The sequence below is a fragment of the Talpa occidentalis genome, unplaced genomic scaffold (assembly GCF_014898055.3).
Source record: "Talpa occidentalis isolate TD23 unplaced genomic scaffold, MPIMG_talOcc4v2.1 talOcc4.3, whole genome shotgun sequence".
Classification (NCBI taxonomy): Eukaryota; Metazoa; Chordata; class Mammalia; order Eulipotyphla; family Talpidae; genus Talpa; species Talpa occidentalis.
The window spans coordinates 25,736,121-25,748,090 of NW_023603184.1; the positions used below are offsets into that span (position 1 = coordinate 25,736,121).

General features: G+C 42.2%; 1 protein-coding gene across 1 annotated transcript in view; it reads right to left on the reverse strand.

Annotated features, from left to right (window-relative positions):
- SCUBE2 (signal peptide, CUB domain and EGF like domain containing 2) overlaps nt 1-5,545 on the reverse strand; it is a 55,868-nt gene extending 50,323 nt beyond the window's left edge. The window contains exons 1-2 of the mRNA XM_054699366.1: nt 5,466-5,545; nt 1,123-1,257 (exon numbers count right to left, since the gene is read on the reverse strand). Coding sequence (XP_054555341.1) covers nt 1,123-1,257; nt 5,466-5,496 — 166 coding nt within the window. The 5' untranslated portion in view covers nt 5,497-5,545. The remainder of the gene's footprint in view (nt 1-1,122; nt 1,258-5,465) is intronic.
- Nucleotides 5,546-11,970: the final 6,425 nt, after the last annotated feature.

Below are 11,970 nucleotides of genomic sequence, written 5' to 3' on the forward strand. Positions count from 1 at the left end.
GTATGATTAAAACAATATATCTATAAATCTGTGATTAAATATTAGAAGTACTTAAAATTACTTCATTCTTAAGTTATGAGAATGAACAAGTAGCACAAGCCAACAGGAGTTAGTAATCAATATTTAGGGCACTTTCCTTAAAAACTGGCACAAGCAACCCAGGAGATATACAGCCACTAAAATATGCCTCTTTGACTTAAGAAAGAACAGAGAATCAAAAGCACATCCTTCAGTTAAAAGAATGATAATTAGTTGTTCACAAGTACTTGATTCTTCTCCCTCTTGAGCATCCTCTAAATTAATAGAGAAATAAAAACATTTTTGAGTATAAACTCAAAGCAAAGAAAATTAAAAGAAGAGTTTTCTGCACATTGGTGGAGGATTGGTAAGTAGTCACACAGGTAAAGGAAACCACAACACAGAGCCCAAGTTTGGGGAGGGGCTCTCTGTCCCAGGAACCCAAGAGGCTCAGAAATAAAACCATGGGAGGAAGGGAATGGGGAAGGTGCAAACAGGGTGGGGGAGAGCACAAGGGTCTATGGTGATGGACTAGGGGTGCTTTGGTGATGGGAGAGGTACGGTGACCACACCTGAGGGGAGAAATCATATTGCCCCAAAATTAACAATGATGTTAAAAAAAAAAAAAAAAAACACTGGAAAAAAATACAAAACACAGAGAAGGCCTGATCTAGCCTGGGGCTGACAAGGCAGTTCACTGAAAGTCTCCACAGGAAGGTTTCAGCCCCTCCCAACCCACCCAGAACAAGGAGCAGGCTTACACTTGGTGCTGTGGTTTGCAGCACCTTTTTGAAAAACTTGGCAGATCATCCATTATATTTCTTCTGAGACATCTAGTCATGTTTGAAAAGTACTCTATTTAAAGATTAGAATCAGAGAATATGAGGATTTGAAGAGACCACAGAGCTCACCCTGTCTAATCCACTCACCCTGCCAGGTGAGGAAGCGAAACAACGTGCCCACAGTACCTCAGGAGGCTGCACTCCTCCCCAGGACTCTCTCTAGCTCAAGCTTCCCATCAAAGTCATTGAGGGCCAGGGGAGGAGGTTCTGACTGGACCCTGCTGGCACCACCTCCACCCCCATTCCGGGAGAGCAGAGGTACCTTCTGAGCGGTGAATGCACGTGTGCTGATTATCACTCAGGAAAAACCCCTCCTTGCAGCGGCACTCATAGCTCCCCATGACGTTGACACAGGTGTGCTGACAGCCACCGTTGTTCTCCAGGCACTCGTCCACATCTGGAGAGAGAGAAGGATTAACCTTTGCTCCTGCGACTGTCAAACACTACACCCAGCCGGGCAGCTCAGCGACTCCAGCTAAGCAGAAATAAGGTTCCCCTCTGGTCCTTGCATCAGAAACTATCAGAACGGATGCTGCTGGGACCCAGATGTTGAGCCTAGCCTCCTGGGTCAGGAGCTCACTTGACTAGGCCCTCCACAGAGACACAAGTTAATCAATTCGGTAAATATTTATTTACTGAACACCTCTTTCCAAAGCGTGGCAGTAGGGATAGTAAAATACTCATAGCAGGATGGAATTCCTTCTCTCTCAGAGCATATTCTTTAGCAGAAGGAAGGAGACAGATGAAGAAGTCATGAGACAAGATAAAAAGTGCTACAAAGGAAAGAGTGGTCGTGTCTGCTTGTGGGGTATGAGGATGGGTTTAAGGAAAACTGATGGCAGATGAGCCCTGAAGGATTTCTTCCAACTTAAATCAGAAGAAGGGATTCCAGGCAGAAGAGAGTGTTAGCACCAGCAGGAAGACTGGGAGCATGGAATATGTTCAGATACAGAGTCATTCAATTTACCTGGTGCACAGGGACGGAGAGGGAAGTTACAGGAGATAAAACTGGGAAAAAGAACTGGGGTCACAGCGAGGAAGATCTTGAATTTCAGGCAAAGTAGCTTCTACTTCCTTTGGGAGACAGCTGGAAACCACTGATCAGGGGTTCCTGGTCAAGCCCTCCAGCTGGAAACAATAAGGTGGCAGTGGAGGGTAGGACACAAGGGAGAACTGAAATTCCAGGAGTCCAGCTTCACAGGAGCACCTGAAACAGCCTTGGCAGCACAGCAAGGGACTGGAGCTGGGGCCTGGCAGTAGGGGTGTCTAGGAAAGAAGAAATAGGAGAGGACTGCCAGCAAAGTAGAATAAAGTAGGGGTACAGGGAGGTGGCTGAGAAATGGGGAAGACCAGCACTGGGTGCAGAAATAGGGGTGAGGGTAAGGTGGCCCCACATGGCAGGGGGTTCTTCACAAAGCAGTTTTCTTCCATGTCCCCAGGGCAGGAGTAGGGGACCTATCTTTCCTCCACTGCTCACAGACCACCCTGTCCTCCTTAGTACACTTGCTGCATTGCATTCTCAACATCTTTTTCTTAACCATCTCCACTAGACTGCAAACTCCTTGTGGACAGAGATTTTTGTTTCAGTTAGCGCAGCACTGGAACCTGCAGGAGCACATTACTCTTCAGTGCATGAACAAACAAGGAGAGCACAGTATCATCAGAGCCAAAGAAGAGGAAACAGGCAGAAAATGCTCATACATGACAGGATCAAGGAGAAGGCTGATATCAAAGCAATTTATGTTCTCCAGCCTGACTTCTCACATGCCTATCACTAGCTCCTAGGCACATCCATAACAAGAAAATTCACATTTAAATATCTGTTATCTGGTTTCAAGCTTCAGATCTTATAGTCATCCATCCTCCCACACTACCGAGCAGATGCCTTTCTAAACTGATGGGACTCAAGCCATCCCCTAAAGCCTAACAAACTTGCCCTTCTCTACACCAATGGGTGAAGGGAGCACATTCCAGAGGATGGGCTGCGCTGGAACACACCTGGCCTAGGTGAGGACTCACAGTGAGCAGATCTGTTTCCCTGAACATTAAATCCTGGGTTGTTTCTGAGTAAAAGTGTGCCCCCCTCTGAGCTGCCCCACAACCACTCCACAACTAACCCACTGTTCCTTTTCTCCAAAGCAATTAGAAAGGGGCCTTTAAGTTGGATGGTGTGCTCTGATTGAATCCTCTCACTCCCCACATCTCTGGCCTGTACCCAGGTCTTGTATGCATAAATAAATAAATCTTTAAAAATAAATAAATAAATGTTTCAAGGGATTCTACTGTGTTGCTACATCCTAATGTGCTCCAAGACTGAATAACAATCTATGATGAACTCCCAGACACTCAATAAGCAGAAACTCAATTCTGGTGGGGTGAGCTATGAGAAAGAGCTACATTTCAATTATCGGGCTCACACGCATTCAGGGTCTTGGAGCGTGCCAGGTCGAGTGCTGAGCTCACTGGTGTTTGTACTCCATATGTTCCGGCTAATTCAGTGGAGGCTGCATATGCAGCTAAGGAGGTCACTAAGCCATCCTAGAGAACACAAGGAGCTGCTGCTTCTGAAAAATTTTCGCTCTGAGCTACTTTTTTTGTCATGAAATGCTTTAGCCCTTTCAAATCTAAATGGCACATGAGCCTCATTTGTGCTGGTCTTGCTCCTCTTCATGAACCACTTTGTTTTCTCCTGCCTTCCTATTAGAGAGTCCTTGGCCCCTTCAGATATATAGGTGGGTGTTCAAGATCTTTCTGGAAGGCATATACTTGCTACCAAGATGAAAAAAGAGGCCCCAAAAAGGGTAAATGGAGAGTGTACTGAAATACCTGTGTTCACTAGAAAAAACTCAGCCTCGGGATTCCTGAGCAGATCCTTGTTCAGAACTTCCCCTCTCAAGACTGGCCCAGGTCCTTAACCCGTGAATGGTTTAGCTTGTTGCTCTTAGGAAGCTCACACTTCCCCCTAGGCTTCGGGTCTAAGGATGTCTGCCATCAGAGACCAAGCCTTGAAATGCCACTATTGGCAATTCAAAAGGAAATATGAGACTTAGCCCCTGAGCATGGTAAAATGCTTCCTAACCAATTATACACAGAAAGCGATTTCATTATTTTAATTTTAATTAATCTCTATTTATTACTGCTCTCAGGATTATCTTTCCAATATGCCTTCTTGAGATACTGACTGCTTAGACAGTCTACAAAGGGGTTAGCCAGTCCCCAGTCCTCAATCAAGCCTTACTGACAGCTGCAGGCTCAGACCCAAGCGGTCTGACAACCCACAGTCAGACCTGTCACAGGACAGAGATAGGAAGGGACAGAGTCTACCTCAGGAGGGCTCCAGGTGACACCAAAATGGGATTAAGGTCTTACTAGGGTTGACTCCTAAATGGAAATACTCTCCTTCCCCATTACTCAAAAAACAAGTTCTGCCTGTACTTATCTAGTAACTTTTATGCTGATCTCAAAGTATTTGATCAGCTGGCCACTCCCACTGCACCATAGACTGAAGACCTATCCCACAGAATCAGGGCCTGGCTCAAGTTGCTTCTTAGTGAGTCAGGTAGACATCTGCAGGTCAACCACATGAAGAGTCATCAATGTCTGAGGGAGCTGATGCCATCTGTCTCCCAGGACATTCTCCTATACTACTGAAAACACCAGCCTTGAAATGCAAACAGGCCACAAAGCACCTGCCTCACATGTGTTCTGCACCATCTAAGACTAACCAACACTAACCCCATCCAATTGCTTGCTAGTTCTAAGTTCTGTTTTATTCCTGGTATAAGGAGTCAATGGGAATAACACTCTTTACAGTCCCAAACTGACGTTCCCACAGATATTCTGTTTTGTGGAATGCTAGGAGGATGTTAATGGGAGGATTCTGTATAAATTTCTCTTTTAAGAAAAGAGACAGGGATATACTTGGCTGAGATTAAGCACACACTGGGCATCTTCAGGGCCAGGAGTGTTACCTAATTATAGAATTAGGTATTAGAATTACAGCATTAAAGAAATGGTTTTAAGTAAAAAGCCATTCAACACAAGACCAAAGATTTTAAAGGTGACACGTCAATGTTAGAAAGTCAATAAATAGGGGCCTCTCTTGGTGGCGCAAGGGGTTAAGCACCGCACTATGAAGCAATCTGCAGCCTCTGCAGCACTAGTTCGATCCCCGGCTGGCCAGGGAGCAACTCACATGGTGCAGCAGACTTCTCCTGACTCACCTGCTACTCCCCTCAGCAGTGTATTTCAGTCAGTCTGCCTGTTCTGTTCCCAATTCTGTCTCTGATGGATCCTCTTATCCCTTGCATCTCTGGCCTGTGCCCCAGCTCTTGTATGCATAAATAAATAAATATTTTTTTAAAAGTCAATAAATAATAATGAAGGTAGCCACCCATTACCTTGCACAAAGGAAAGAGTTATACTATGAGTGATCACAGAAAAAAATAAAACACTTTACCCAGTTTTCTATCAGGGGCCCAGAAAACACATTTCACCTGATTCCCTTTTTGTTTTAATAAGTATGTTTTCATCAGAAGGAGGAAAGAGGTGGGGATGCCGGAGGGTAGGTAAAGGAGAATTGCCATTTCCAACCGTTTTCCTTACCAAGACAATTATGACCATCATGAGCCAACATGAAGCCATCAAAACAAGTGCAGCGATAATTGCCTGGAATATTCAAACAGTCATGGACACAGCCTCCATTGAGTTCATTTTCACATTCATCAATGTCTGAGGGATAAAACATAAATAAAGTAAACCAGATGGGTATATTTCTTTAGTATGGAGATCTATGCATCTACCTTTTAACCTGCCATCCCACTTCTAGAAATCTATCCTGATGATACAACTCCAACAGCAGGAAAATAATATGCACAAGGATATTCATTACAGCATTTGAAATTACAAACAAACAACATAAATGCCCATGCATAGCAGAATAGTTGAAGAATTATGTTACATTTATTGTAGAGAGCATTTTGCAGCTTTTTTTTCCCCAGAAAGCATGAAAATGACCTCTATGAATGATTTGGAATAACTTCTAGGATATATTATTTTTTTTAAGATTTATTTATTTATGCATACAAGAGCTGGGGTACAAGCCAGAGATGCGGGGGGTGAGAGGATCCACCAAAGACAGAATGGGGAACAGAACAGGTAGACTGACTGAAATGCACTGCTAAGGGAGCAGCGGGTGAGTCAGGAGAGATTTGCTTTACCATGTGGGTTGCTCCCTGACCAGCTGGGGATCAAACTTATGCTGCAGAGGCTGCAGATTGCTTCATAGTCCAGTGCTTAACCCCTTGAGCCACCAGGGAGGCCCTAGGATATATTATTAAGTAAAAAAAAAAAATCAAAGAGCAAAAGAGTGTTTGTAGTATATTATCTTTATATTAAAAATAAGGGAATATGGGCCTCCCTGGTGGCACAAGGGGTTAAGCATAGCACTAATGAAGCTATCCGTAGCCTCTGCAGCATGAGTTTGATTTTGGCAGGTCAGGTAGCTAAGTACATGGTGCAGCAGACCTCTCCTGTCTCTCCTGCTGCTCCCCTCAGCAGTGTATTTCAGTCAGTCCTCCTGTTCTGCTCCCCACTCTGTCTCTGGTGAATCCTCTCACCCACCCATCCCCTAACCTCTAGTCTATACCCCAATTCTTGTATGCATAAATAAATAAATCTTAAAAAAAAAAATAAGGGAACATAGTACACACACACACACAAAATTCTTGCAAGCTTTTTTGTAAAACCTGACAAACTTATCCTAAAATTTATACGGAAATAAAAAAGACTCAGTAAACAATTTTTAAAAGGGAGAACACATTTGGAGGATTTTTACTCACTAAACAGCTACAATTATCAAAACCGTGTGGTATGGACTTAAAGATAGACATATGTTAATGAAAGATTATTGAGAATTTGGAAATAAACCCATGTGGTTATGGTCACTTGATTTTATGCAAAAGTGGTAAGGCAATTTATCAGTAGTCTGTAGACAATGATGCTAAGACAAGTGGATGTCAAATTTTCTGAAGTCTAAAATTATTTCAAAACAGACAGTTGTGTTTTTTTAATTATGGCTTCTTATACAAAAACCAAGTTTAGATTTATACTTATTTAACATGATTCACTTTCCTGAACTGTGCACACTGGAAAGAAAAATACCAGTTTAAGCAACTGAAAAACAATATCTTAACTGAATGTTGTGAGCCTAAATACAAAAATTGTTGTGTACAAATGCTGTACCCTAATTAGTAAATCTGTTTTACTCACAGGATTCTGGACTAGTAATTGCATAAATACTTTATGTGTGTACTAGGATTAAACAAACAGATGAGAGCCATGTTTCTCACTGCTGGGGAAAGAAGCTATGAATAAACAGAGAGGTTAGAGTGAATCTTGTAGTATTGATTTGAAATCTAAAGATTCAGTGTAACTCAATGTTTTTAATATACTTATAATCAGATAAGTGTAAGGTATATATATATAGATACATGAGTAGGCAGGGCTGCATATACACACATATATTTCCTAACTGTCCACTTAGAAGAACTACAAGTAGTTCTACTTGTAGGGTAGAGCCATTACTTACTAGGGTGTACAATGACACCCGAGTGACAATGAGAATACCAAGCATCCAAGTGTTGGTTTTCCAAAAATAAAGGATCCAAGGTTCCTTGGAGAAGTGGTTGAGTGCAGGATTGGGGAAGGAAAAATGCAAGATAAGTCTGGAGCATCTGGGGTACAAGAATATTAGGAATTTCTCTTAAAGGATAGGAGCAAGTCAAAAGGACTCAGGAGATAGTGTGAAGAAGCTCCCAATGGCTAAGCTGGAAGAATTTGAGTGAAAAAAAAAAAAAACTAGCTAGCTATACATATTACTAAATCCCCATGAGTCCATACTTGCACAAGTACATGAACTACTGAATAAGTAAATGGGGAAAAGGGATAGATCTTTCTTCAGAATAATCCCAATTATAAAAGTATAAGGGATGAGGGAAATACAAAATTACCAGGAAGCACACATCACAGTAATAATTGTTGCAGGCAACACCCACAGTTGGATGTTAAAACCAATAAGGAAAGATTTAAAAGAAATAGGATCTTAAATAAGCTCAAAGTATCTGGCCCAAGGTATGTCTCTAGTACAAAAGGACAAAACAGTAACTTTGGGGTGGAGAAACTCAGAATACACCATCTTAACCAGGTGATCAAAATTAACATCCCCTGTAATGGGAACACGTTGACATTGTGTTCCAACCTCCCATGTGCCACACCCAGAAGGACACACCAGCACCTCATAGCAGCTGTACCAAAACTTTACTTTTGTATTACTACAAAATGCATACCCCCCGTCTTATCTTATGTTGGGAAACATAGGAATTCTCTAATGGTGTTGATTTAACCATATCAATTCTTACTAAGAGAAAACATAAGGCAAATAAAAGAACTGAGCACTACTCATCAAAAGTGGCAAGGTCATGAAAGTCTGAAGAACAGCCACAGACTGGAGGAGGCAACAGCTAAATGTAATGTGGGATTTTGAACTGGATCCTGGAGTGGGGATGGGGTGAATATTAAGTGAAAACTGGTGAAATTTGAATAAAGTCTAAAATTTAGTTAATAATATTGTGCCAAAGTTAATTTCTTGGGTTTGATACTGTACTGTGGTGATATAAATTGCTAACATTTAGGTAAGATAAGTGAAAGGCATATATGAATTCTGCACTATTTTTGCCCATTTTCTGAAATCTAAAATGATTTCAGAATACAGTGTTTTTTTAAAATCGTACCTTCTTATACAAAAACCAAGTTTAGATTTATCCTTATTTAATTTGATTCACTTTTCTGAACTGAGAAATAAGGACCATATAATGAATAATAACCACTAACATACCTCTTCCCCAAAGTCTGGGAAGACCATTTAGAATAAAAATATACTGTATCTAAAACCATTTCTGAATCACATTGTTTTAAAAATACTTATTCAGGGCCCATGATTTTATTTCTTCAACATTTCTGTAAAAGAAACATGGTGGAATATAAAATTTTCATCACTCTGAGCCAACCTAGATCCTATTCTTGAACTTACACAAGAGCAGTGAGCCTGGCAATAATCACAAACCAAATGATACCGTGCCTTGAGCCCAAAAGGCTTAAAAACTTATAAGCCAAGAAACACACATAAGTTATATCTTGGAATATTTATATTTTTGAGTTCTTGCAATCTTCATTTTCTCTCCTTTTTCCTTCTTGGAGAAGTTTCCATTCTGGATCCCTGCACCAAGAAATCTGAACTAAATAGGAAAATCCTTACTCTTTAGATTCTAGAACCACTACAAATATTTAAAAGATCAAATCCTTCTCAGGGTTTAGTTTAAAATGACAGCACAAAGAAAATACGTTCCCTGTTAGCAGTGATTACCTATGGATAAGGGAATAAGAGGTCTTTGATTTTTCATTTTGTACATTTTTGTATTGTTTGACTTTTACAACAATAATCCCATAATATTCTTAAACCTATATATAAATAATGCCAATCAATCATTAGTTATTTCAAACAAAATAGGAAACTATAAACTATAACTATAAACTCTTAACCATTCAATTTCATTTGTAATATGTCTAACTCCACAACTATGGATAAGACAACTCTTGCCAAAATGTCATTCAACATCATTTGCCAAATACGTACTTCATTTATAAGAAACCACACATGATTTCTACCCCCCAGAAAGCAGAGTGATTGGAGGGCATAGTGAAAAAGTGAACATTCTTTTCTTCAAGCAGGGCATTGACATGTGAATCCCAGTACAATAACTAGAACATTTAATACAGTGAGAATGTGTTATGAAGGAATTGACAGAGATGCTACAGAACTCCCATGATGCAGGGCAGGTAGAGCAAGAGAGATGGCCAGCTATCTCTGGGAAAAATATGGCCTGTGGGAATCCCAAGGGTTTTATGGATGGACCATCAAGCCCACGTACTGTGAATCTGAACATGCCTTCTCTGATGGGAAAGGCCCCTCATGCACAGAGGGGACAGTAAATATCAAAATTCTCACCCAGCTAAAGCGACACCAAAGGGCTGTGGGGCCAGGGACAGAGCTAAGATGGAGATCTAACTTTTTCACCTGAAGGCTAATTGTGTGATCATGGTCACAAGTCCCTTTTTCAATTCTCCTGGGCCTCAGTGTCCCCATCTATAAAATGAAGAGTCCTGTCAGCTGCAACAAGCTATCATTTCCATCCCCAGGAACAGCATTCTCTTACAAGGGTCCAGTCTCGGGCCAGTTCTGACCCTGAGCTAATCCTCAATGGCTCAGAACACAAAACAACAGAGTCCAGATTTAAGCTCCCAGATCTAAAATTCTAGGGGATTAAAAGATCCCTTTGCACATATCTTTCAGGATGAACTTGCAGCTCCAAGTGAGGCAGGCCTTTAGTGTAACTCTAAAGCTTGGTTGGTCACAATGTCAAGAAGACATGAACAGGATGGAGCCTCTGGAACCAGCAGGGACGGCAGGATTCTGGCACTCACATTCCATGTTGAGAGTACACACTGTACCAGGGAGGTGCAGGAACAGCCCTGCTGTAGTAGGGAAGGCTCACCTAATGAATCTGTTTGTTAACTTTTTACCTGCAAACTGAGTGGGACCAAAAGATGCTATAGCACCTCTATTCCTTTTCAGAAGATAGACAAAAGGATATTTCAGAGCAGATAAAATTGTATATGACCAGCTCTGGGGAAGACCTGACATATCCAGTCTTTTAAGGATCTGAAATGCTTTTCAGAGTAGGTAATGTTACTTGGTGGGAGCTGGAGGGCAAGAGCATTTTTACCAATATGAATGATCATTCCAAGAGCTATGGATGTGCAGAGTTTTCTTTGATGTCCCATCCACACTGGTCCCCAAGTCACTTACCCTCACATTGCCTGCCCTCCCCTTGGTAGCCAGGCTTGCAGGAGCACTTGTAGGAGGTGAGCGTGTTCTGACACAGGGCATCAGCATGGCAGTCATCCAGCCCTTGGGCACACTCATCCACATCTGCAAAAGAGCACAGAAGCTTCTGGAATGGTGCCCCAAGTTCTGCTTGATCTGGCCTCTCTCACATCATCTCCCACCAGTTCACTCCTCTTCACTGTTCACAAGCAAAACTGTTTTGGAGTCGCTGGGGTGAGCCATCACATTTCCAGGCACAGCCTGTTCCACTGACTGGAATCTCCCCCCACTTCTACTAGCCTTCTCCCTGGTGGCGCAAGGGATTAAGCACAGCACTATGAAGCTATCCGCAGTCTCTGCAGCATGAATTCAATCCCTGCAGGCCTCAGAGCAACCCACATGGTGCAGCAGACCTCTCCTGTCTCACCCTCTGCTCCCCTCAGCAGTGTATTTCAGTCAATCTGTTCTGTTCCCCGCTCTGTCTCTGGTGAATCCTTTCACCCCCCAGCACCTCTGGCCTGTACCACAGTTCTTGTATGCATAAATAAATAAATATTTTTAAAAATATATTTAAAAAAAAGCTCAAATCCACCTTCTCCAGGAAGTCCACTCTGACCCCTCAAATGTAGGTTCTCCCATATTTATATCCTTGTATATCAGATATCACACAGGTGATACTGTTTTTCCTGCCTGTCTCACAGTGGCCTCTTGATAACAGACTGAGTCTATGATCCTAAGGCCAAGGGCAATGCGTGGCACATGAGTAAGATACTAAATGCCTGCTGAAAAAAAGACCAGGTCAGGGCCTCCCCTGGTGGTGCAGGAGGTTGAGCGCCACACTGTGAAGCTGTCCGCAGCCTCTGCAGTGCCGGTTCCATCCCAGCGGGCTGGTCAGGGTCCCACATGGTGTAGCAGACCTCTCCTGTCTCGCCCACTGCGCCCTCAGCAGTGTATTTCCTCAGACTGCCTTTTCTGTTCCCTGCTCTATCTCTGGTGAACCCTCTCACTCTCCCGTGCATCTGGCCGGCACCCCGGTTCTTGCATTAAATAAATAAATAAATCTTAAAAAAAAAAAAAAAAAAAAAAGAAAAAGAAAGAAAGAAAAGACCAGGTCAGCAAAAAAATTAAAAACTTCTGAAAAGGGACAGCGTCTGTCACCTTTCTCAG